This window comes from Gymnoscopelus microlampas, assembly GCF_963454915.1.
Source record: "Gymnoscopelus microlampas genome assembly, chromosome: 12".
Taxonomy (NCBI): Eukaryota; Metazoa; Chordata; class Actinopteri; order Myctophiformes; family Myctophidae; genus Gymnoscopelus; species Gymnoscopelus microlampas.
In genome coordinates, this window is record NC_139949.1 from 31,351,094 (window position 1) to 31,377,171 (window position 26,078).

Below are 26,078 nucleotides of genomic sequence, written 5' to 3' on the forward strand. Positions count from 1 at the left end.
GCGCCAACAGACATCTACTTGACTTTTTGCTACAGTGTATCCCGTTGCAAAAATTTAAATTAACAAGGAACTTGTCCTGTTAGCGCTGTACAGTAACTGAAGAGTAAAGGTCTTTACACACCGGGAGCGTGCCGAATAAACGATGTGAAATGCGCCGTGAATATTTCACATCAAACGATTAATTTGGTCATGACTCATTTATACAGGTTAATGCTTTTATTTGTGGTTAAAAAAATCTACCTTGTTTCGAAAAGTAATTGCGTTGCATTAAGGACTTGTTGCTAAAGACATGTTTGTGATATGGCAAATGAGAAAGAGGAGAAAATCTGTTTTGAATGCTCCCAAAAGTTGTGAATTTATTCAGGTACATTGTGACCCAAAGGCCACAGTTAGACAGAGGTGATTTATTTCACACTTATTCACAGTCGGCAAGACATTATAAAGAACCCCAGTTCGAACGGTCCATGGTGCCTTTGGGGTCAGAAGTCTTTAACCAGTCACTAGCCCTTGTGTCACAAATAGTGAAGCTGCTAGAAGGATTATTAGGCTTACTGTTATCATTTTAACACCACCTCACCATTCTCATGTAGTTTCATGATTAAAGGGCACAGAAATCCATGTATATACAGTACACATAAGATACATTATTATGACTCTAACAGTGCCACACTGCTCTAACCACACATCTAAATTATTTGGTATGATTCACCATAATTTCTTATTATGTTTGGTAATACAAAATATACAAGGCACAATATGATGTACAATTCAACTATCACTGTGATTCTCAGCAAAGTACTGCAAGTCACATTTGTAGCTAAAACACTTTGACTAAGGGAAATATGCAAAGATGTTTTTTTTTCTTTACAGATTACAGGTTAAGAGTCATTCTTTAAAAATATTTTGGAGGTGACCTACAGTAGCTCTGTTCTTTTACCTAGGAAAAGTACAATTTAAATCTTTAAATTAATTAATCCAAAGTAGATGGGAATATACAGTACACTACTGTACATGATTGCCAAAATGATCTGGATGCATGATGTGTACATATGATTGGACTATATGGTGGAGTATGTAATAGTGTGTGTTTGCATACGGGATTGCGTGCGTGAATGTTACATGCAACTAGTATAGTCAATACACTATATGCAACTAGCAACGTTTTGTAAAGCAATTTTGAGTACTTAGACTTAAATTGCTATAAATGTGGGGTATTAATATTTTTTTTTATTTAAAAAAATCATTTTCACTAAAGAATATGCAGGCTTAGTTTTGTGATCATTTGTAATCCTTCCATGGAGTTACAGCCAAGTGTATCACCCTATCTGGCATTGCGAGAGAATACAAATGTAATTCAATTCTGCGTTGGACGGTAATAATAAACCTTTAAAGCACAATAATACTATTCCCCAAACTGAACCACTTGCACATTTTAAGATCTTATTGTTTTGACCAGCAGATGTCGCCACAGCTTCATAAGTATCCCAACAGTCGCTCGGTTCTATGTTTTTCTGCACAGTAAAACCCGGAATGCTATTTTAACTGCTATATTTTTACATTTCAAATGGACACTGGATTTGACTGTTTAGTGTATGTTGTACATAGGCCTATTGTACAACCATCCATTAATGGCTTTTAGTATTGAACGTTTACATTCATAGTTGTATGTTCTCTCAGTTCCTGTCCATGGTCCAGATACTGTAGGCCATGGCATCCAGAAAAAGGAGAGTGGAGGGGACAGACAAGAGGGACCAGTTTATGTGGGTAAACAAGGCAGGGGGAGCTGAACCATAGAACAAAAGAATGGTTTGAAGGGAGAGGTGGTCTAATTTAACTGATATTTACTTCAGGATCATTCTGGACCCCCTCTCCATACATCCTTACCCTCATGAGAGAGCACTTGAGGCCTTGAACAACATTCCACAGAAAGAAAGGAGCAGTATCAAGGAGAGAGACGAAGGGGGTGTTTACTGATATAGGCCTATATGCATGTGTTTGGTTTCTGTTACTTTGAAGCCATTTCATGCACACCCACATTTTTTTTTTTTTTTTGGTCCCATATTTGTCTTTTGTCCCAACAATCACTATTGTTGTTTATCTAATACTATGCTGCTGCAATGTCCAGGATGCCTAACAAAAGCACATTTTGCTCTCATGTACCTGTGCACAAACAATAAAGAACCTTGAACCTTCTATATCTACACCAGTGGTGTTTTGCAGTGTTGCTCAGATATTTTGACATAGGCCTACTGTACAGTGAGGGAATCAGTTGAGTTTATTATTATTTGAAAGATAAAAAGTGAAACTGGGTTTGCTGAGGTGGCAATAATGGTTAAATAATACCCCACAGTCCAATAAATGGAAACGGCTCAGATGCAACTTCTACAACCCAAACGTATGAAGTAATAGCCATACTGAACTGTTCAGGCTAAATTACTTCAGTTTGGGTTGTAGAATTTTGACCTCAAGTTTAAAACCTCTAATTATTATGTGGCTATATGAACTGAGACTGTCTGGTGAAATGCTTTTGTGACCACAACATAACTTTAATATGAGTGCAAGTCGTTTTGAATCAAAGAGCAGTGAGGCACTGATATTGCACACCCTCTACTAGAAGAAAGATGCTCACATGAACACATGCACTGTCTAGGGGGGATTAATAGGATAGCAGGCGCGTAATTGTATCCCTTGTGGCTCTCTAGAGCAGTGGTTCTCAACCTTTTCAGGCTGTGACCCCCACAGATAATCATATTTGAACTGGGGACCCCCCACCCTGACAAGCACTTGGAATTGTTGGAGTTAAGGCATTAGGCTACATTAAATTTAGTTTGACTCAGATAAATATTGTGAAAATAGCAGATCTACCAGCTCACAATGCCTCGAAACTTGTAGATCGGCTATTTTCATAACTTTTGCCTCTTTCTCGTAGCCTATTATTTGACTATTTGGCCATTGTTTGACCAGTCTTTATACTATAGTTTGATTACTTTTGATGCAGTAATGGTCTTTTTTAATTCAATTTCTTTTTTTTTTAGGTATTAAAAGTCCTTAAATTGTCACTTTACTGTCATCTGGGGACCCCCTCAAAATCATTGGGGTCCCGACCCACAGGTTGAGAACCACTGCTCTACAAGATACTCGCATGAACACATGCACTGTCTAGGGGGGATTAATAGGATAGCAGGCGCGTAATTGTATCCCTTGTGGCTCTCTAGAGGACAACAGTGCGATTCAAATTAAAGCAATGACCTGGTTAGCTTTGTGACAGCAGACAGACAGCAGGAGGGGTGGGTGGTGGCCCTGGCCCCGCATTTACTTCAAATCGCAAGGATTAACTTGCTTCACTGGGCTGGGTAAACTACGGACAGCTCGAGGTATACGCAATAAATAGCTAAATCAAAGCTGACCAAAATGATAAGAAACGTTATTCTTCTGCATGTGCAATTAATCACTCACGAAAGCCATTCGTGTTTGCTGCCCAATCACAATATTTCTCCACAACTCCGAATATATATTTATATACATTTTTCAGTCTGTGAACGATTGATTTTTCATTTCACTGTTTGACATGGATTTACATGTCAAAGATCATTCCAGGTTCCATCCACTTGTTGGTCCTATTATATCACTAAACACAAACGATAGTTTTACCATGTAATGAAGTAGACGGGGGGGGGGGGGGGGGGGGTATTAACACACAAAGAACAAACACGCAATCTAATATGTGCGGCTCTCAACAAGCATGACGTAATGTTTCATTGGTGGTTCATTCTTCGTGGTGGGTGGACCTCTAGTTTAGGTGAGCTCCCCGTCCCTGCTCAGCGTTTAGTCATGGTACAGTCCACATGCCTGTTCTCCCTGCTCGGTGCAGTGTACTGGTACAGTCCACATGCCTTTTCTCCCTGCTCGGTGTTGTGCAGTGTTGCCAGATTTTGTGAGAGAAATAAGCAACCAGGTCTATGAAAATAAGCCCAAAAGAAAAGAAAAAAACTCTGGTCCATAGCTACAGTATCTAACTCTATTTGAAAATAGCCGATCTACAAGCTCACAATCTGTAGATCTGCTATTTTCAAATACATCTTGATATAAAAGCGAAACATTTTAACAAATGTGGTAAGGGAGTCAGTCCCTGGCACAAAATATTTGTGTATGGGGTGGGTGTCCGTGGACAAAATTATATTAATTTGGGGGTCCTTGACATGAAAATGTTTGAGAACCACTGGTTTAAACAGTAGGAAGCAAGCCCAAATAAGCAACTACAATTAGAAACAATTTACAAGCCCAAATAAGCAACAACTGAACTACACTTTAGAAACAAGCCGAAAAAAACCCGCAACCCACCAATATTTACAAGCAACTCTACAGAAAAACAAGTTGAACATATTTTGATTTTTGATTTCTACCCGTTTATATGATGTTTTTGCATAGGAGGACTGTAGGCTATATTTGTCTATCATTAAATGTTTTGATGAATTATTGAGTACAAATGACCCCAATGGAAACAAGACATAGTGCTTTCTTGGGTTTAAAATCCTCTTTACTGACCTTGTATTGAACTGTACTTCCCTGTGCTTGTCTTTGCAAAATTTTAATAAAGTATGCAATCAATCAATCAATCAATCGCTTATAATAAGCGGACATGGCAAGCCCGGTGCTGTGTGATGGTACGGTCCACATGCAGTTTGCTGGAGTTGTTGCCGAGGAGGTTCCATCAGTTCAGCAGAGAGCGCTCAATGGGAACGGAACGTGCACGCGTCTGTTTTGTGAAAGAAGACAACGCTGCCTTGAAACATGTCACTGTCCTGTTGTCACTGGACCTGCAACATGGCTTTATTTCACCTCGTACTGTACAGCATCACAGGTACGTACGTCATGCACGCTCAGGTATAGTTGTATTTATTTATTTCTATAACCTAAACAGAAGTTTTGTGCAGTTTGAAACCTGCAGCCCCGGGATGTCTCGGCGCGTCTTGGGTCGTGAGGACTCTCTGCATGTTTATTCATTCATGCAGTTATAAGTTAACTTTGGGTAAAGTGAAGGTAATATACATTTAAAAAACATATCATTATTTGTTTTTGTTATGTATTTATTTTTAAAGGCGGACATTTGAGGACCATATTGAACTTGCTTAGAACTCTTCAATGCTGTGGAATGATAGCGCCGCCGCAGATGACCCGCGGCTACCATAGAAACCGTGAGCAGTTAGGTCACTGTGTGTAGAGTGGCAGCCATGTTGGCTCCACAATCACATCCCTCTTCCCTTGCCAGGTATCATGTCTCTACCTACGTGACGCCATGTGCTTCTTAAATGTCAGCATTTTAACTTGGCCCTCCATGGATGACGTCAGTGTGGAATATTAAGAGGCAGCAACACGGTGCCCACAGTGGGCCACAGACTCATTATGCCCTTATTAGTTAAAAGGATGACGTCATTGTTAATTTACTAACTCCTCCCCCAGAGAAGAAAACTCTTGGAGCATCCCAGTCAACCGACTCAACTGCACACATACAGTCTATGACTGCACACAATTGTACTAGACAAATCAGCCAGTGCAACATTATTCAGTGCCTGTTGCGTTGTCTACACACTGGCTGCTCTAACCTACAGCCATACAAGAGTAGCATACCTTGTTTATTTTTGCATATCAAAATAGACCTGTGAAATTCCATAGCTTATCTCATAGGATACAACAAACCCTAACCCCTTTGACCTCTGGCAAAAACGAAACAAAACGTCTCGTAAAAAAATATGATTGATTATTATAAATTTAGTGTAGCCAACAATTTTTTTACCCCCTTTTTTTTTCTCTCAATTTAATCATACCAATTATTTCCTCCCACTGCTTGCCACTGCTGTTGTACTTTGTAGTCTACTGGCTCACCTGTCAGTGAGGAGCCTCCACCGGGAAGACGTAGGGCCTCCATCCTAGTCCTCCCGTTCAACATTCCCCTCGATAGGTGCCGCCCCAGCCCGAAGGAGTACCATGTAATGTCAAAGCTTGCCCGGCTTCGCTCCCCAAATATGGCCAATTGTGTTCATATAGACGCTCGGCAAGCCGGATGCACCATGGTGGATTCGAACCTCCTAGACTCCCCGTTGGTGGGTACCTTACCCCTAGTGCCGGTTTAGACTCCACAGGGGCCCTAAGCAGGATACAGGAAAGGGGGCCCGGCGGCGAAAAAAGACGCGGGTAAAAAAAGACGAAAGAAGAAAAAAAAGAAAGACGTGGGTAGGCGGGGCCCTGCGCAACCTGCGTAGTGTGCGTATAGGGTGGACTGGCTCTGCTTACCCCTGCGCCACAGAGCACCTGTATTTTAAAAAAGTACAAGATTAGGTAAACTAGACCTTTCTCTTAACATTAAGGAACATATTTTCTTTTTGAATATTTTTTTTTCATTGATTGTGCAGCACTCATTCTTAGTTTTCTTTTTAGCCAAAACAAACGATTTTTGCAAGCTGGTCAGTTACAGTCTCTTGTGTGCCGCTACCACTCTGCATTATGTTAATTGGTAAACCAAACGGTGCATTAACCATATGCACATGCCAGCTGCTATTGAAATGACTCTCAATCATAAACCAAAAACACACAGGCCTTCATTAGTCCGGCATATTGTGAATGTACTGCCACTCATTCCAGTAATATGTGTCTTTAACCTTGACCCCGGGGTGTTTTTAGGGTCAGAGCTTTAGGGGTGCTCAGCCAGCCACTAATGCCTAAATAATTCTGCAATGCATTGTGAGTGGATGTGAGCTTATAGATGGGCTGTTTTTGTCACAAAACACTATCGTACGGCGAAGTGCAAAATAAATCAGGCTAAAACGAAAAATGATTTTTAGAGCCAAGAAAAGATGCCTAATATTTGGGGGGGGGGGGGGGGGTTGTATGTCCGTTTGAGTATTTTGTTATATCAAAAGTCCATTCTTAATTACTTCCTGTCACAAAAACATAATGCATGATTACATTGGCAGGTACTAACCAATTTTAACCAATGATATTATGACAAGCCTCGACAGTCAAGTCTTTTAAACAGTAAGTGTTTCAGCACCCATAAAAAGTGGCTAAAATGCCACTGCCTTGAACTTTATTGACACAACGAACACTATTGGTTCTGCTGGATGACTTGTCATTAAGGAAAGCACTCCCAAAGCTGAACGCACTTCAGGGATTCTCTTTACACTAGAGCCCGACCGATCATTATCTGAATTTTTTTTACAACATAATTGGTATTCGGATATATAGTACTGAGCACACTGGCCAATAATATGTGAGTGTGCTCCCTGTGCGCATTTCCGAACGCACCCCAAGAGTGTCTTCAATACACTCTTGATGAAGGTCCAATCAGCAACAGGAGTGGTCATTACTGGTCATTTGCATTGGAGCTAAGTGGGAGTGGTCATTACTGGTCATTTGCATTGGAGCTAAGTGGATGTGCAAATAATTCCTTCGAAAAGATTTCTTTAAGTCAAAACAATGGTAATCGGTGCTTTACGACTCTCCAGACTGGATTAGCATTGGAATAATCTGGCATCGTCGGACTCTAGTTCACACCTTATCATGCGTCACCTATCAAAGGATGAGTCTTGTCTGGGTCTTGTGATCGGCTCACAAGTTTGTTTAGGCTAAAGTCTACCCCCTGAAGGAGCGAGTTGGAATAACTCCCTTTAGTCAGGAAAGGAGCTTAAGTTCAGTGTACTATTTTTATCCCAGAAATTTTGTTTTAGAGAGAAATCAAAAACCTTGGCACTATTTTCTTCAGTTTAAGAACTTAAAGCTTACAATGTCCCAATTTCCCAGGAATGACAATTGCATTTGGTATGTGGAGAGCAGGACATGTTCTAGAACAGGGGTAGGCAACCTTAGGCACTGGTGCCAACATTGGCACAGGGGAGGGTGAACACTGGAATAAACGTCTTTATACAAATTACATCCTGCACAAAATTCTACATTCATTCAAACTCCTAACTCTGACTGGGGAGGAGTCTGGAAGATGGGTGGTTTATTGCTCTGAGTCTAATGATCATTACATCTTGATGGGAAAGAAAATATAAAGAAAGGAGAAGAAACAAAAATGCCTATGGGTAATATGAGGTTAGAGTCATCGCAGTACACTCTGGCCGATGTGACCCACCTGTCATGTCTACGGACACTCTTGGTACTGAAATGATGCTGTACCAATCAAAGATTGTGTCTGTCTGCCACTGGCAACAGATCAAATTGCAGGTATTTATCAATACACTTAATTCACAGTCATGTGTCATGTGAATTAAAAATGTGGTATGAAATTAAACATTTTAAAATGCGCTAAAGTATGCAATAAATAAAAAGCATTATGTGTCTGATATTTAGCTTCACTCTCCAGAAGCATTTTGAATGCACCCAAAGTAGTATCATTAATGGAACCAAGCCAGAAGAGCAGAGCATCCCTAATACACACTCAAATGACCATCTCCAGTTCAGAGTTCATGTTCTGGTGCAGAGCAGCAGTTTCCTATATATCCACGCTGCATTAAGTCTGTACATTTCAATGAGGTGTTTGACCTTGTGTTTTAGAATGTAAAATAGATGCATACTTACTCACAGCTAATGCCTTAAAGGGGTATACCACTACACAAACTAATCAAACTCTTTTCTTTTTTATATTGATGCAAGAGTCGTGGCTGTTACTGTAGCATGCTAACGTTCCGGGAAGAGAGGCTGTATTTTCCAATTGCTTTGTAATCTCCACCGACGTCATCAGCAGGTACACATTCTCTAGTTATCTGCCACAGTCTTCCTCTGAGACAGTGAGGTTGGAAAAAAGGACTGTCAGTTGTGTTAGACATCACTGAATGGAGTAACTAATGTTCCCCTTTTAGCCTGTGTGTTTGATAAGGAACATAGAAAAATATCTAGCTATATATTATCTCTTGACAATGAACTCTGAACATTTGTAACATTTTGCAGATCACACATCATTAGTAAATTCAAACTTGTTGTACTTGTCTTGGACCATTAATTGAGCATTGACACTAAGGCTGTTTTTAAGCGCCTCAAGATGTCTGTGTTTCCAACAGCAGTAATGTATATTTGAGTTTTATAATGGCCCTGAAATCATGTCAAATCACAAGCCTGTACAGCAGAAAAATTTAGCATGGTGGCTGGGTCTGGGTGGGGGGCGGGTAAAAAAAAATCCACTTTTCTAGAACTTAACACGCATGCCCAAGCCCATCCTACTGCACCAACACAGTGTATGTTCTTTGCACTTTTAATAAGACATTCATGGTTACTGCATGAGCGGTGTGCATGAAAGTGGCACTGACTATAAGGGACTGTGTAGTGGCGCTTCCAGTGGGAATGATGTGTCCTTGCTACCAGGACATTACATCATCGTGTGTGTGTGTGTGTGTGTGTGTGTGTGTGTGTGTGAGAAAGACATTGGTGGAGTATTGTGACATGATGGTGTGTTCTATTTGCTATGCGCACATTGGATAAAGTGTCTACACTATTGTCTTCAGGATGAGACTCGTTAACACTAATCCCCGATCTATACTTTATGATATGATGATGCAACGCGTTGTGAGCCTGTAGATCGGCAAATGACAACATTGTATGATGGAGTATAAATTAAGCATTAGAAGCCATTAGCACCTCAGGTGTATGGTTTTGTTGCCATTATTACAAATCCCAGAGGATAAGAATAAATGCCGTAGCCTGTTTGCAATGTTATGAAAAGCCACAGGATTTGATTGATTTTTGCCTTTTATCCATTTTACTATTTTCCGGGCAGGGGAGGAAATCAGGACAAGCTTATGTAAGGTTGTACTCCACAAAAGTTTCATGCTGTCACTGTAGAGTGTTTCAACTGAACACTGATGTACCTTAAATGTTTCAAAACGGGAACTCCCTCCATATGCTTCACATTAGGGCTGGTAACTTTCCTCAGAAATGATATTTGAATATTGGTCTTACAAATTGGCAGATATTCGAATATATTCAAATATTATTATAAAATAAGTATATATAAATAAAAAAACATTTTTTCCTTTTAAATGTTATTATTTGACGGGGGACAATACAAAAAACAATGTATTATCCCTGTCAAATAAACATTTATTTTTAAATTTGAATATTCATTTTCATATTCGAATATACATATTTTCGAGGAATATTCTAAATTAAAATATTAATTTACCAGCCCTACTTCACATAGGGGGGATTTCATAATAATAATTACAATAATGTGCCCACTCCTTAGTGGTTTTTGTCACCGTTATATTTGCACATGAAATGTGTCCTCTGTATTTAACCCATCCTAAGTATCTGGAGCAGTGGGCGCTGCGCGGGCAGTGCCCGGGGAGCAGTTGGTATAGTGTCTTGCTCAGGGACACTTTGACACATAGGCAGGGCCTGGATGCGAACCGGGGACCTTCTGTTTCCCGGGTGGTCTGTCTACCCATTTATATACTTTGGGGGATGCTACATTCAGGATGCTAGGATTTACATACTTTGGGGGATGCTACATATTAAACTTAACTATAGGTCTTACATTGTCTGTTTCAGATTGCATTTTGTCGCTCTGCTCCAATTTTGTGTGTGTGTGTGTGTGTGTGTGTGTGTGTGTGTGTGTGTGTGTGTGTGTGTGTGTGTGTGTGTGTGTGTGTGTGTGTGTGTGTGTGTGTGTGTGTGTGTGTGTGTGTGTGTGTGTGTGTGTGTGTGTGTGTGTGTGTGTGTGTGTGTGTGTGTGTGTGTGTGTGTGTGTGTGTGTGTGTGTGTGTGTGTGTGTGTGTGTGTGTGTGTGTGTGTGTGTGTGTGCGCGCGCGCGCGAGATGGACAAACTAGTAGCCTACTGTTTTAATGTTGATTTGAAAGATGATTAGTAGAATTGGGTAGGTTAGGTGTGAAGAAAATCATTTACACTTCACAGAAACCGATGGATAAGAACAAAAGTACAAGGTAGATGAACGCTATGTGGAAATGGGAAAAAATTAAGAATAATACACATAATACCCTAATTTATAAGTTAATTTAACTTAGATTAGTCAACTTTAATCAATTGATTTTCATAAATGATTTTCACATAATTCTTTTAATCCAGTAGTACCGAATCTAAAAGCTCACATCGTGTCACGTTGTGAGTTTCCCTATTTCGTGTGACACTTGTGTGACCAGTCTCCCTGGTCTCTGCCATGTTAGGAAGGTTCCCTCTATATGAAAAGCTCCCACACACTGTCTTCAAAATGACGTTTTAATGGGGAAACTCAACGTTTCAGTCTGTAGACCCCCATCAGGTTTCAGGTCCCTGAAATAGCTGCACGCCATTAATCCTTTTGTCATTTATTGGTTGATCACAGTGTTGTTGACAGGGAATTGTAAATAACATTTGTTAAGGTTGACAGTTGTCTAATTACACTTGTCCTTTTCCTTGAGAGAAATATACTCGCTAGCTTGAGTGTTTGAACTACAAGCAAGCAGATTTCTAAATTTGATGTACAGTAAATCCTTTGTCCTATAGGAACTAGATGGCTGAAGTCTGACCTTGGGTCAAATGAGGTTTTACTCAATTCATCAATAACTACAGCTATAGCTGACTAGCAGTCATTAAGATTGCAAAATGATATGTCAGATGTGACCCCCAGTATACCATTATAAGTTCAGTTCACCTGAAGTCTGCTTATATCTATACTCTGTCTGTCTCTGTCTGTCTGTCTGTCTGTCTATCGAGAGGGAGAGAAAAGGGTTAATATTTTCATTCTAAAAGTTAAACTGCATAATAACTACATACGATCATCAATTATTATGCCAATAACTACATACAATGATACAATCATTGATTATTATGACAATAAGTCATACAGTATCAATATACTTTAGTTTTAAGTACTTTTCTGGGAGATAGCTTTAATATTGTGTCTATTAGTTAAACTCAACTGAAATCCAATTTAAAACCGAAATTAGAGGCTTGCTTGTTTAAATTCAGAATTTGTCCATTAAAAGGATGGCTGGGTTTGGGTCAGTGGTTTGTGGATGTTTAGTACTGGGGGGGGGGTTATTTTCTTGGTGAGGGATTGGACCAGGGACAAAGCAGTTGTTGGCAAAACAACAATAGAATTTTTTCAGTCGGTTGCCAAGCAATGTGGCAGGTTTTGATTTACGATGACGTCTTCCCACTGGCAGCTTGTTGCAATTAGTGATAACGTTGAGGGGTCTGACAGTGTAGCAGGGCTGTTATGCTTTTATTTGATATGCTTTGATATGCTCGTTTCGCTATCTTTTCTTTTTGTTACCAGAATCTTGGTGATACAGTACGTTTCCTTTTTAATTTCTAGCACCATAATCGCACTGTTGCTTTTACTTTTTCATCCCTTTTGACCTTCTTTTTCTTCTCTTCTCTCACTGATGACTTAATCATGTTATCACATCATTCCCTCTCAGTTTTCTCTTTCTCTCTGTCCCCCCTCTACTCTACTCCCTCTCAGCTGAGTTCACAGCTTTAAAGAGACAAGTCTTGTTAATGACTAGTTGCAGTAGATGGTGGTCGAACTTTTATCCGGAGACAGTATGTTTTTAATTCCTGAATTCAAGTTGGGAACAGTGGAGCAACAGAAATGCTTTTTTAAATGTATCATATTTTGGAGCACATCAGTCACACACAGCTGTGTAGTATTCGATGGAGCAACAGTAACAACCTGTGTGGATTCCAGTTGTACGAGCAGTGTGAAAGTAGTTCTGAACTTGTATGAGGTTTGAGGCTGCAACTACAGCAAAGATTACCTTCATAATAAATTATTATATCGTTTGTTTGTTTTTTGTTTGCTATGCTATTCAATTAGATATTAAAATCATGTATAATTTTATTTGTAAATAATCGCCACAAGTTATCTGAACCTAAATGGACATCTTGAAATGGCTTTAAGGTAGGGCAACAGATTAGGAACAACTGAAGATGCATACTATCATGTATACTACTAACTACATCATATCTCTAGACAACAATATTGGTTGCTTTTTAAAATATAATTATATGGAAATCATGACTTAAAATGGCGGGTGTGTATATGTAGCAGAATTGAAGAATCATGACACTTCTTGGTGTTTGGCCTATAAATGTACCTTGTAAATGTCTTGCATTCAAAACTAGCTTTGTTTGCAATGCTCTGTCTGGAACCCGTTCAACTGTGTTAAATGTATATTAGTATATACAAGTATTCAGGCTATTCTACTCCTGACATCACAACCTTGAGTATGGGGCAGATTTAGCTGTTCAAACACTAATTTATTGTTTAAGATTGCCAAATTGTTTTTTCACATTTTTATTTCCAGCATTTAAAATGATCTGTTGCCCTGTGTTTAATGAGTTTCCCCGGCAGTCAAAAACATAATTCTTGTTTTTATTTTCCTTATTATATGGAACAAGGTCAAACATTGTTATTTTGGTGAAATTGTAAATTGCACAGGTTAGACATGTTTACATGATGCAGCACTAAACTTATTCTAACATCTTTATTTGATTTTTACTTCTGTCGAGTGTCGATTAATATGAAGTGTACCTGGTTGTAAATTAATATATATTTGTATTCAGCAGGTGTATGGAGCAATCAGGTGCTGGTGCCCCAGAAGGTGAATGCTGTGTTGGGGAAGAATGTGACATTGGAATGCAGGGTTGAGGTGGATTCAAACCTCAGTCTCACTCAGAGCTCCTGGGAGCGCCGTCTGCCCTCTGGCTCGGTCACAGTGGCTGTCTACCACCCACAGTTTGGCATCTCTATTCCTCCAGAGTACACCCGCCGTTTGCATTTCCGCTCGCCCTCGTCTTATGATGCTACCATTGTCCTGGAGGAGGTGGGTTTCTCTGACATCGGAGTCTACACCTGCAAGGTGGCTACTTTCCCTCTGGGGAATGCGCAGGCCTCCACCACTGTTGCTGTGCTTGGTAAGTGTTTACGTGTCAGTTTGTGCTTCTGTGTATGTACAGTACATGCATAGTTTCATGCATGAGTGTCTCGTCTTGAGCTTGCGTTTATGTCTGGTTGATGTTGAACTGACAAATATATATATTTAATCAAGTAAATAAATTAATCCAACATCCTCTAAATCCAACGTATCCAGTCCAAAAGGTATTTACAAATACTTTTATGTGGCTTGTTTAAGCCCAATTAGTCACAAAATGGGAATAAAGTGCATCGCAAACATTAGTTCCATTTATGGAAATGCTGTTAATTTTGTATCTTTCTGTATGATTGATGACTTGCCTGGCACTATAGCAATTGTGCTGATGTTGAGAACCCACCCATTTGGTGCTCTGAAATGACTATTTGACTCTGGTCTGGAATCAATAGTTGTATGGTAATATTGTACTTGGCACTGAGCCTTAGAATGATTAGGACCAAATGAAGGGGAGAATGAATAGAAAAACGGGTAGGGGGTGCATTTCGCCTTTCCGACATGTCGCCTTTCCGACATGTCGCCTTTCCGACGTTAACGTTACGAACCCTATACCTAACCCTAACCGCACGCGGACGCAACTAGTCGGAGTGGCGAGATGTCGGAATGGAAGGAACCCCCCACGGGTAGGTGCTTCTCATGCATTGTCATGTCAAGGACCCCCAACTTGATATGTACAGTATTGGTCTGCGGACGCCATTTGAAAATATTTTGTTCCAGTGTCCCCCGTAAGATAAGTGTTTTGTTGTTGGATTAGATGAAGTGCAGAATTCTACGAGAACTGTCACTGTGGGGAGACTACAGTGGAGACAGTTAAACCTATGATCTGAATACACTAGTCATTCTTATAGATTTTGGGAGCTTGGGACCCCCTGTAACCTCCCCACGGACCCCTGCGGGTCCCCGGACCTCACTTTGAGAGCCTCTCCCGTCTAGGCAGTGTAACAGAGGAGAATTGAGAGTTTGAAAAGCAGGGTTGGACGTAATTATAAAGAAACGTGTTGATGTAGAGAAGAATAATGGCAGTGTTGGGAATGTTTGACTTTGTTGTTTTTGTTTCACTGGTGAGACACTCCCCTGTCTTAGGAGAACTGTGGGCGCACGCACGCACGCACGCACGCACAAACTCACGTTCTCTCTCTCTCTAACATTTGGTGCACAGAACTGCTTCCAAGAGAAAATTACAGAAATCATCTCTGCTGTTACTGCACGCTTAGAAAAAGGGTGAATGAAGTGTGTACTGGGAACATTTCAAAAGTTTTTTTATTTTTTTATCATTTACATTCTATTTTTGCAACTCTAAACAATGCTAATCTGTGTTTCTCTCTCCCCTGCCCCACCCAACTGGCTCTGTGGATCTTAGTGGAGCCCAAGGTCTATGTGTCTGCAGGATCGGTAGCCCTGATCGACGGAGCTAATGAGTCTGTGGTGGCCACCTGCATTGCCGAGCGGGCACGCCCCCCCGCTGAGGTCTCCTGGGAGTCCAACTTGTTCGGGCAATCTGAGGTACAGCTGTTTGACGAGGCCAACGGCACCACCAGCACGCAGGTGCGCTACCTGTGGCAGCCCACCCGCCACATACAGGGACACTCTCTGACCTGCGTGGTGCGCCACCCGGCACTGCTGAACGACTTCAGGATCCCCTACAAACTCAATGTGCAGTGTGAGTTTTTGTTTTGTCTTAAAAGGACCATAACAAAATGACAGCCTGTTTAGCCATAGAATGATACTCATACTTCACTTAATGTTTCCATTTTCCAAAGCATGCTTACTTTTTTGGGGGAAAAGATTGGACGGTTTGAACTTACAGAGACTTGAAAATTGCTTTATAGTGGCCTTATTCTTTGTCAAAGTTGCATTAACATTGAAATTTAATGTAATGTTTTAAATAATGAATTGATTTGAAAAGTTGAGCCAAAAATAGTCCCCTGGAAACATTGATTTACAAACAAAATTCAAATGTCCATGACCTGACCTAACTGCACTATCGTGTCTTTCATGAAAGTTTGGTAACGTAAACCATATTGTTAATGACTGAAGAAAATATAAACAACACCAATTCTCAAAATAAAACAATTAACAGGAAAATGGTTTATGTTTATGTACGATATACATGTATGGCCTATGACGTGTTGACACCTCATGGTCCTGTTGATGGAGTTGGTACAACGAGCCATATAGAGTCCCAAATTCTTCTGGAAAACTAAATGCAAATTTGTAATTAATTGGCAGCTTTTAAGGAAGTCTTTTAATAGAAAACAGATCATGAAAGTTTGGTAACGTAAACCATATTGTTAATGACTGTGAAGAAAATATAAACAACACCAATTCTCAAAATAAAACAATTAACAGGAAAATGGTTTATGTTTATGTACGATATACATGTATGGCCTATGACGTGTTGACACCTCATGGTCCCGTTGATGGAGTTGGTACAACGAGCCATATAGAGTCCCAAATTCTTCTGGAAAACTAAATGCAAATTTGTAATTAATTGGCAGCTTTTAAGGAAGTCTTTTAATAGAAAACAGATCAGTACAGTGGAATGAAAAAGTCCCTTGCACAGAGCTAAAATGGAATCGTTAGTCTTTCCTTCTTGGAGGATATAATTGCTACTTTTTTATGCCAAGTGCAGGTCTTCTGTTCTTGTATTTTCTTATTTCCCTGTGTCTGCATTTCCTCAGCTTTTTACGTGTCGATAAATCTTGCTTTGTGATCCCTTAACTGACCAGAGTGTACAATCTATCGATGAGACCTCTTGTAGCGTCCTGTCTCTACAGGACACATGGACAGTTAATTGGCTTAGGAAAGTTGTCAAACCTTGACAACCAAAAAGTTGTAATATTTTAAGTAAATCAATGAAAGACATTTTGATCCTAAGATTCTGCATACCCAGCAACAAAGCCAAATGGTTGGTTGATTTATGCCATGGAAAATAAAACAGACCACCACTTTATTCAGTATAACAGCTCTTTTGTTTTGAATGTTTCCAACTGATCTGGAAACCTGGCTAGTGAAGGCAGAGCTGTCTTAGATCATGTTCTTAATACCCGGCAGTTACCCTGCAGTCATGTTATGGGACCTTGTTTGGGCACAAGTCCTGAGGATCCACTGCTGGATTGAATGTCTTATGTCATGATGGTACGTCACACACGCTTCCGTCATGCAACTTATTTTCATTCAAGCAAAAAGGTTAACTTTCTAATAATGATGAAATAATGATTGAAATAATGATTACTTGGCCCCTTTCAGCACAAAGACATACAGGCTGCAGTCAACCGGGTTGTGTCAGCAGACACTGTATGTTTTGCAGTATGTTTGACTTGAACTATTGACAGGGTGTCATAGCAGATACATCTATGAAATATTGTCGCTGTCGGATGGAAACTGTCTCAAATGTTGCGTTGCTTTTCAGGAATTTGAAAGCATAACCTGTGTTCCAATGGATCCAAAGTAGTTATTTGTATTCTGTTAATACTTTTGAAATGGTTAAATAAGACTTAAATAGACTTTACTTTAAAAAATAATGTATCAAAAGTTGCGAAAATGGCACATCTAGTACATGCTAATGTGTCGGGAGGTGATGTGTTGTGAGCTTGTAGATGGAGTATCTTTCTACTTTTGAGTGACACTCTTGTACGATGAAACTGCCCATTCATTTATGAAAAAACAAAACGTTATGGCGATACAAGGTTTCTACCCGACTGCTACAATGACATTCAAAGTTCACCTTGGTGACTGTTACATAGCAGAAACGTGTGTGTGTGTGTGTGCTTGTATGGAGGAAGTCTGGCGTACATCCTGCTGGCATGTTTCACATTTTCCATCTTTTGCCCGTCTGTATTGCAGTTGCCCCTGATATCTCAGTTGTGGGCTACGATGGAGATTGGCATGTGGGCCGAGAGCATGTCCAGCTGACCTGCAAAGCCAATGCGAACCCACCAGCCCATCACTTCAGATGGATCAGGTGCGTCTGTGACTTTGAGAGTAGTTCTTGGAAGAATTAATTTCAGTCAAAGCCAAGTAATACCATAACAAACCACTGTGTTACTGTTTATTTGTGTGTTTGATTGATACTTTATTAGCAGTTTGAAACCAAACGGCACTACAGTAAAAACTATGCCAAAAGGACAACACACAACGTGTATGTGTGTCTCGTCAAAGAAGATTATTTTAGGGGTAAGGTTAAGGTTACAATAAAGGTTATGTTACAGTATGCGTATAGTGACGAGTTGGGGATAAATATATCAAAGCAGGAAGCCCCTTGAATCCAACAATTGCATTCATTTTTAAGGTCTAATTCTTCTTTTCAGGTGATATTTTCTGATTGACACTTTTGCCAAGTGAAAACTAAATACTACATTTGTGCATACAATATCTTTATTGTATGCACATATACATATTGTATGTATATCTTTCTTAGGTTAAGTCACATGACCACAAGAGTTTGCATGTGCTTCTACATTACCGGGCAATGTTGAAGGCAACATAAGCCGTAGTAGTAGTAGTAGTAGGAGCGACTCTGAAAAGACAACTCTTTTTTTTTTTTGTTCTGCTTCAGTCGGATTTAGTCAAGCGAGGTTCATGTGTAACTTCAAGTTTAACAATAACTGGTTTGAGAACGCTTTTGCCACCGGGCTTGGGCGGCCACCGGGCTTGGGTGATTCAAACACACTGCCTTTACTACAGTAAACAACCTTTTATAATTGTTTTAGTTGCCTTAGGTTCAATATTACATAACTTCTAATATGCTATTGGCTGTTTGTGGTCTTTTTTGGAAATAATGAAAATCCGCTTGTATAGAAAAATAACAAAATGTCCCAAAAATATAAAAAGCTACTCCTATGGAAAGGCTATCATATATTAATTTACTTATAATGACCCTATAAAGTTTATGATGTTTATAGTATAAACATGCTGTTTTACTCTTGATACAATTTCTCTTTCATAAAAGATACATGCACCAGATAATCCCCACATACAACAAAACACACCAAGAGAGTACAAAAAAATAAACGTTTAAGTAGCCTAATACATTATTAGTAAAAAATCTGACTTCACTGTAGTAGCCTTTTCATAAATTATATTTGTACTTAGGCTGTCATGAAAGTTTATATTTAGAGACTAGGGGCGTCGCCAAGTTGAAGTTACTAAACTTGTAAATAATAGAAAATCAAGCATTGTCTTCTCCGGGTAGTCGTACTGCTCACTCATAGAGAACACCCTCCCCTGCTGGCTTACCACCCACGAACACTGCAGTTGTGTTCGTTGGAAAACCTGGCCAAGCCGAATGCATTGTGGAGGATTCCAAGGCTCATACCTTTTTAATTTGAGGAAGAAGGCATGCTAGGAATTTGGTTACAAATTATGTAAAATAATAATAACGTGTGTGTGTGTATCCTAGTTTCCTAGCGGGTGCAGCACCATGTTATAGATGTGTCAACTAGCCACACACATCCCTAATTGCAGTACATGCTGGTGTTTCAGAAGAATCTTTGGTGGAAGTAGACTGTGTGTAGTGGTATACAAGTAAGGCTCGCCTGTAGGTAGCGACTTGTTTTACATTTGTGCTTTTGCATCTTTTTTAAACTGAGCAAAATTCGGTTACTATTCAAAGTAATACTGAGCAGAACTCTACAGTGGATTATTTAGTACCTACCATAAATGTTCATCAGCAGAACCAGCTTGCATTTGCTTCAACAACAGAAAAGCGCGCCCAGCATTTACCACACATAAACTGGAAACATGCAGTGTGTGAGGCAGCTATTTTGTGTTGGCAGCACTGTGTAGAAATTCCTGGGGGGGGGGAAAAATCTACTCTGACTCCTGAATTTTGTTGTACATATTTGATCACTTGTAGCGTTTCACATTGAAGTAAGTACGTTTCCCAATGCAACGCTACTGCAATGCTACTGGCTTTTCTATTGGATGTGTAAGCCTGAAGCACATGGCGTCCTCCCTGTAAATCATGTATGTTACATGCATCAGCTAGGCTGCTGGATATGGAGATATGGTTAATTTTTTTTTTCTGCAAGATGCATTCTTAATGTATGTGGGAGGGGTTTGTTGCACCAGCTGTTATATTCTCTGTGATTGTCAAAAGATGATTCATGCGTAATACGTCATGGACAATTGTAACTGTTAAACTGAAGATAATGAAAACTATAACATTTCAAATAAAAGCAGTATTAAATACAGCAGCTGTAAATATTCTTCCCAACTGGGCAGGGAAGATGGTAGGTTGCCAAATGAATATTTAAGCAATAACTTATTACAGGCCAGGCGACGGCGTTGAGTTATTGCTTTCATAAAACGGTTACCAAATATGGCAGTATAAAAATTATAGATATATCCGAAATTGAATAACAATTTTATTGCAACAATAATGACTGCCTGCATAAACAAGATACATTTATATATTTTCAAAAAGGATGACAGATGGAGCTGCTTTACAATGTATGCCTCACATTCACCCCTTTGCTCACATATTCACTCACCAATGGCAGAGGCAGCCATCGCGCTCATCGGGAGCAGTTTGGGTTTACTATCTTGCTCAAGGACATTTTGATGCACGGTGCCAGGGGGAGCCAGGTTCAAACGGGTACCATCTAATTCCCAGATGACCCATCTACCTCCTTAGCCTCTCCCGGTGGCGATTTTTCACAGAGACTTGGCATGTCATAATATAGACTGGAAATGGACTATATTCTGGAAAATTACTGTAGGTGACCATTTGGCAAAAATAGGGGACTATTTGGCAAAAATGGCAATCTATAAGCTCAAAACCTGTCACGTTTTAATGCGTTGTGGGCTATTTCTATTTGATATACAACAAATTATATAGGGTTTAAGTGGTTAAATGTTATTTTGTTGAGTATTGTTTCTACCTTGTGACATTTTGTACAGTTGATAGCCTAAAACGTTTTAGTTTGTCGCAGACATGTAGTAATATTGAACTGAATCAATAACCAATTCGATTGCATGATTTGAGCTACCTTTTATATAACTACATAATAACAGCCACTGCGGCTCATTTGTCATTATTGTATTTAAATGCCTCTTTGTGTGAGGTAGCATTGTTACACATCATGACCAGCTAATATGTTGCATGTTATGTTGACTGAAATTTTTCAAAAGTGCAAAACTGGTTAAGCATGCATTATACTTCATTGTTGCATGCGATTGACTTGTGGTTCCAGTTGAATGGACAGCATGTAATGTCATGACACACTTAAAACCTATTCTGTTTTTTCTTTTATATTCCTTTTAAATTGTCTACCCGTTTTTAAGAAAGTTTTTAAGTCCCTGTATGGTATCCCAATATTGCATCTTCATTTTTATATTGTCATCCTCAACCTGATTTCCTCAGAAGCCTCTTCTACCCTGTCCAAATAATAGCAAAAACTGTCTAAAAAGGTTATTTAAAAAGAATCAAGTGGGGAAGAGTTGTATGGAATCCCAGTTCCTTCACTGAATATAAGTGAAAATGCCTCAATTTTTCACTTTTTCTCACAATTCAAACATATCAACATTTTATGAATTGTACCAAGTCACAATTATAAGAAAAGAAAAAAACAAATAGACATGTACTGAAATATAAAATCAGAATTGGGAGGGGGGGGGCTCACTGTTCAGGCCTTTTTAGTTTTCTTCAGTGGCAGAAATGGGGTTCCATAGCACTGAGATGGCTAAGTGGAGCTCTGGACTGAAGCATAGCCAACCAAGCCCTTAGAATAACCAGCTGTGACTGTCTGCGTGGATCTTCTACAGGGCATGACTGTTTACTTTAGGATAAGCAGACTTAGAATTCTCACAAAAGAAAGTTGGCAAAAAAAAGAAAAACACACCCAAACTTAAAAATAAATAAAAGTAGTGTGGATCTGTGATAATGTACTGCTGCAGACTGATATCAACCAGAACCATGTGTAACTGAAAGTGTTTTATGTGTATCCCAGACTGGATAGTGAAATGCCAGAAGGTGTTGAAACGGTGAACAACACGTTGCTGTTCCTGCGGCCGCTCCAACGGAATGATTCGGGGGTTTACAGGTGTGAGGCTGCCAATGACATAAACCTTCGCAGCAGAGATGTGCGCATTCTAATACAAGGTGAGTCCAAATACAGTCTCTGTAAACAGCTGACTGCATTCCCCTCCCTCAGGAAGAACTGTGCAAACCCATTGGCCAACAACACACATGACATCCTGGCGAATTGTTGCTCATTACATCATACTTACAAAAATGCAGGGTTGAGTTACATTCAAAGATACACGCCCACAGCCTATCAAGACTCTTTCCTGCTAGTATTTGTGCAGATTATTTCCGGCCCTTAGATTTATTCTTAATTACAGGCTGATTCGCATTGATTAACGTCAGGTCTCCAGATGTTCAACAGGAGAATTTCCGGGCTAAACCCATCTGCTGATGTTTAAGTCGACCACAAGGCACCACCTCTTCTCTCTTGCTCCATCTCTCTCTGTCTCTCTCTCTCTGTGTCGTTTTCTTTCTCTTTCTCTCTCTCTCCGTAGCATGTGATTGTGTTTGTGCATTATGAGCATGTCCCTAAGGTGTTGTTACACTCCTCTTGCCTCTGGAATCACTCCTCCTGAATGAACCTCTGAGTATGATGTGATCCTCTGCTGCATCTCTCTCTTCTTTTCAGTCTTTTAATTCGGTGCGTGTCATGCAATGAGAGGCAAAAGCCTCCAGCCTCAGATGATGTCCCAGATTCATAAAACATTCACTAGTTCTTTTCAACTCCTATTTATTATTTATCATCCTTATATCTTTTTCCTTTGAGATGAGCTGTATGGTTGTGCGCAAGTGTGCATGTACAAGATGCTGCTCTCCTGGGTGTATGTTTTTTTTTTTCCTTCATGTGTTCTTTTGTGTTGCTGTGCATAGTCTGCATACGCCTATGCATGGTGTCATATAATTGAGCTAAAACCCACAATCTTACGATGTTACCCCAATAAATGTGAATCTTACCCTTACATCTGGCTTGGAAAAAGAATTAATATGTCAGAACGACTTCAGAGAAATGCAGAACTCTTTGCACTTTTACACTTTTCTATTACTTCTAACATCCTTCCTATTATGTGTGTTGAGTTCCCTCTGCTGTGGGTGTTGTCAGCCTGATGCTGACAGATTATTTTGAGGTCGGTTTCCTGCAAGGCCTTGTCGTGCCTCATTAAGTCAGCTGTGCTACACCTGTGCTGGACAACTAATGCTGACTGTATAGTGGAAGTGGGTCAAACTTGACATGTAAATACCAAAGGTTTCTTTTAGCCTACGTAGTGTCTAAGCGAGCTGGGATTTTCCACACTCAAAATAGTGCAGAGTGCCAGAAGGTTTGGATGATGACGTAAAAGAATTTGGAACTCAATTCATTATACCTTTCTGTGCAGTGCATTAAATGATGTGTGACTGTCACAGACGCGAAGACACTGACTCCAGAATCCAATCTAGTCTTGTTCTCCTCCTCTGCATTGTGACAAACAAGTAATGTCAGCAACATCATTTAAACTAGATTGTCAATAGTCATTGGCTCTCAATGGCACTCTGCAAAAACTTATGGGAACCTAGCAAAAAAATAAAAACATCAAGCCATTGTTCTCTTAGACTGTCTTGACGTAAGCACTGCAGTCAAGTCATATTTACAAGTCCTAGAGTTTGCTTTAAAAGGCCTTTTTTGTAAAAAAGAAATTAATAAAACATGCATAATCTTACGTGAAAGTCCTTTTATCCTTTGTCCTGCTTTCTTGGTAGACTTCCTCCACTGCTCCAGTAACGTACACTAGAAATATCCTCTTCCTCCTCCTCCCTCATCAGAACCTCCTTTTCCTATCCACATTCTCATTGACAACAGGTTGTGCATCTGCAGTTGTGTATACTCATAACTGCTCTCCTTAAGGCACTTATGAGTATAGTGGCAGACATTAAGTGATTTCTAATAGTGCAAATTGCTATAGCATTATTGGGATATCATGAAAAGTTAGCATTTCTTCAACTTTGCATTTCTGCCTCCGAAAGTCCAATCTGCAAGTCAAATGATGAGAGGAAACTATTGTCGGCGAGATAAAACCATGCTAGGTTTATAAATAGAAATCACCTTAAAACAGAATGATTACAAAATCCAGTTGACCACATTATACAACTGAAATGGATTATAGACTCTAAACGACAGCAGAACATGCAATGGTGGAAAACTGTGTGACAACAAGATGCATAACATGACTTGTAAGAGGGATACACATTTTAAACCAGACCATTAAGACTAGACTTCCATTTTTAATTCCTTCTGTAGTTAGCATCCAGTGTTCCCTCTAAGCTGCTATGGTTTTATTTATGGATATCTGCCGCTTGCCGTGGCTTCTCTGACAACTTGGAGGGAACACTGGTTACATCACTGGCCTTTCATCATTGTTTCCCATGCGTTTATGAATTGTGTACAAATTACACATATTATTATCGCCTTTGGTTTGCCTTTGTTTAACCTTGAACTTTACTGTGATATTTCTCTGCAACAAGACGTTAAAAATGGCACCCTCCTTCAGTGATCACAGACTTTCCTTTTAATGCCTCAGGCAATGGACTTGAATTCCATTGATTAAAGGGATTTAGTCTCGGTTTTGTAACATAACATAAACTTTAAAAAATGTGTTTACAATCATTTGATTCTTTAGTCAACTTTGAACTACAGGTGCTCTGCAACAAAACCAAAATAAATACCAAAAGCAATTACTGACTATCTTTCTACTGAGGGTGACCAACTGCAGATCTGCAGAAATAACTAAATCATGCACTGTTAATATAAACGAAGAGGCTTAAAGCATTGTTTATTTCAGATGTGTTGCCAATGCAAACCAAAGGCTATTGTAAGCATGTAGTTTAATTCTTGGTTAGTTGAGTTGATGTTAGTATTTTCATGTCAACCAACCCCTTCTTAGTGAAATGCTGATGTAGTTGGCATTGACATTCTCTACTCTTCTGCCTGTCCATCCCTCCTCTCCCCTCCCTTCCCTCCCAAATTTCTTTCTCCCTCTTTTTCCCCCATCTACTTCCTTCCCTCCTTCCCTCCATTAGATCCTCCCACCATGCCCTCCACCATTACTGCGCCTGTCCTTACGGGTGTTGCCTCCACCTTAGTGGACGATAAGCGCCAGGTCCTCCTCAGCTCCCCAACACTTGAAGCCCTCCCTGAGAGCAATCTGGGATCTGTAGTGGGTGGGGCTGTGGGCGGGGCCTTGTTCCTGCTGCTGTTGCTGTTTCTCGGAGGCATCTGTTACCTGCGGAAACAGCAGACCTTCCACAGCAACTACTACACCAAGCAGTACTTGGGCCCGTCCGACCTCCAGAAAGCACCCACCCAGCACGAGCTCCACCCGACCAAGGCTGGCAACAGCTCTTCCCGCCAGGACCATGACCGAGAGGAGTGGGGCAACCATGGCGGAGAGGAGTACTCTCCCAACGGCTACACCAGGGCCATGAGGGAAAGCAGTCACCACCATAGCAATCACCATAATGGCCACATTGACAAATTACACTATTCCAGTCCGCAGCGGACTAAACATGCCCGATATCCTCCTCCTTCTCCCAAACCACTGACCAACAGCTCCCCCTACGTTTCGGATGACTGCTATGATAGTGGTCCTGATGGGGACTACGTCTCCCATACAGATGGTTCAGTCATCTCCCGCAGAGAGTGGTACGTTTGACCCACTACCACTTAAAGTCGTAAATGGATACTGTTAGACCAAGGAGATGACGACCACAGGAATTGGAGGGATTCATCTATTATTTGGCGGGGGCTTTTTTCTCCCTTGCACACACCCACACACTAGAACATATTTTTCATCTGTTCAAGATGCCTGGTTGATACTTGATTATTATATATTTTGTTCTTTGTGTGGCCAGAGTGGACTGCCAAACTACATGGACCCAAGACAATGCCCTAATTGCGTGTTGAAGGGTAAAAATAGCAGGTTTGTGTGTTTGATGCTGGAACTAATGCTCAACACACATGCACTACTGTCTGCTTTAGTTCAGGTTAATGAAGGATTGGCAGTTTACTTTCAATTCTTGGTATACTTCAGTTCATTTATATAACTGAAGTCGCATAATTGTTAACATTTTTTTTTTTTACATATATACCGAA

The 26,078-nt window shown here is 40.1% G+C and overlaps 1 protein-coding gene across 1 annotated transcript; it reads left to right on the top strand.

Moving 5' to 3' along the window:
• Window positions 1–4,737: 4,737 nt before the first annotated feature.
• nectin3b (nectin cell adhesion molecule 3b) lies at window positions 4,738–25,638 on the top strand (the record flags this gene model as incomplete). Its single annotated transcript, XM_084074251.1, has 6 exons — window positions 4,738–4,861; window positions 13,565–13,912; window positions 15,287–15,586; window positions 17,773–17,890; window positions 21,879–22,030; window positions 25,007–25,638. Exons 1-6 carry the CDS (start codon window positions 4,792–4,794, stop codon window positions 25,636–25,638), a joined length of 1,620 nt encoding a protein of 539 aa, XP_083930377.1. The 5' UTR covers window positions 4,738–4,791.
• Between the last annotated feature and the right edge of the window lie 440 nt (window positions 25,639–26,078).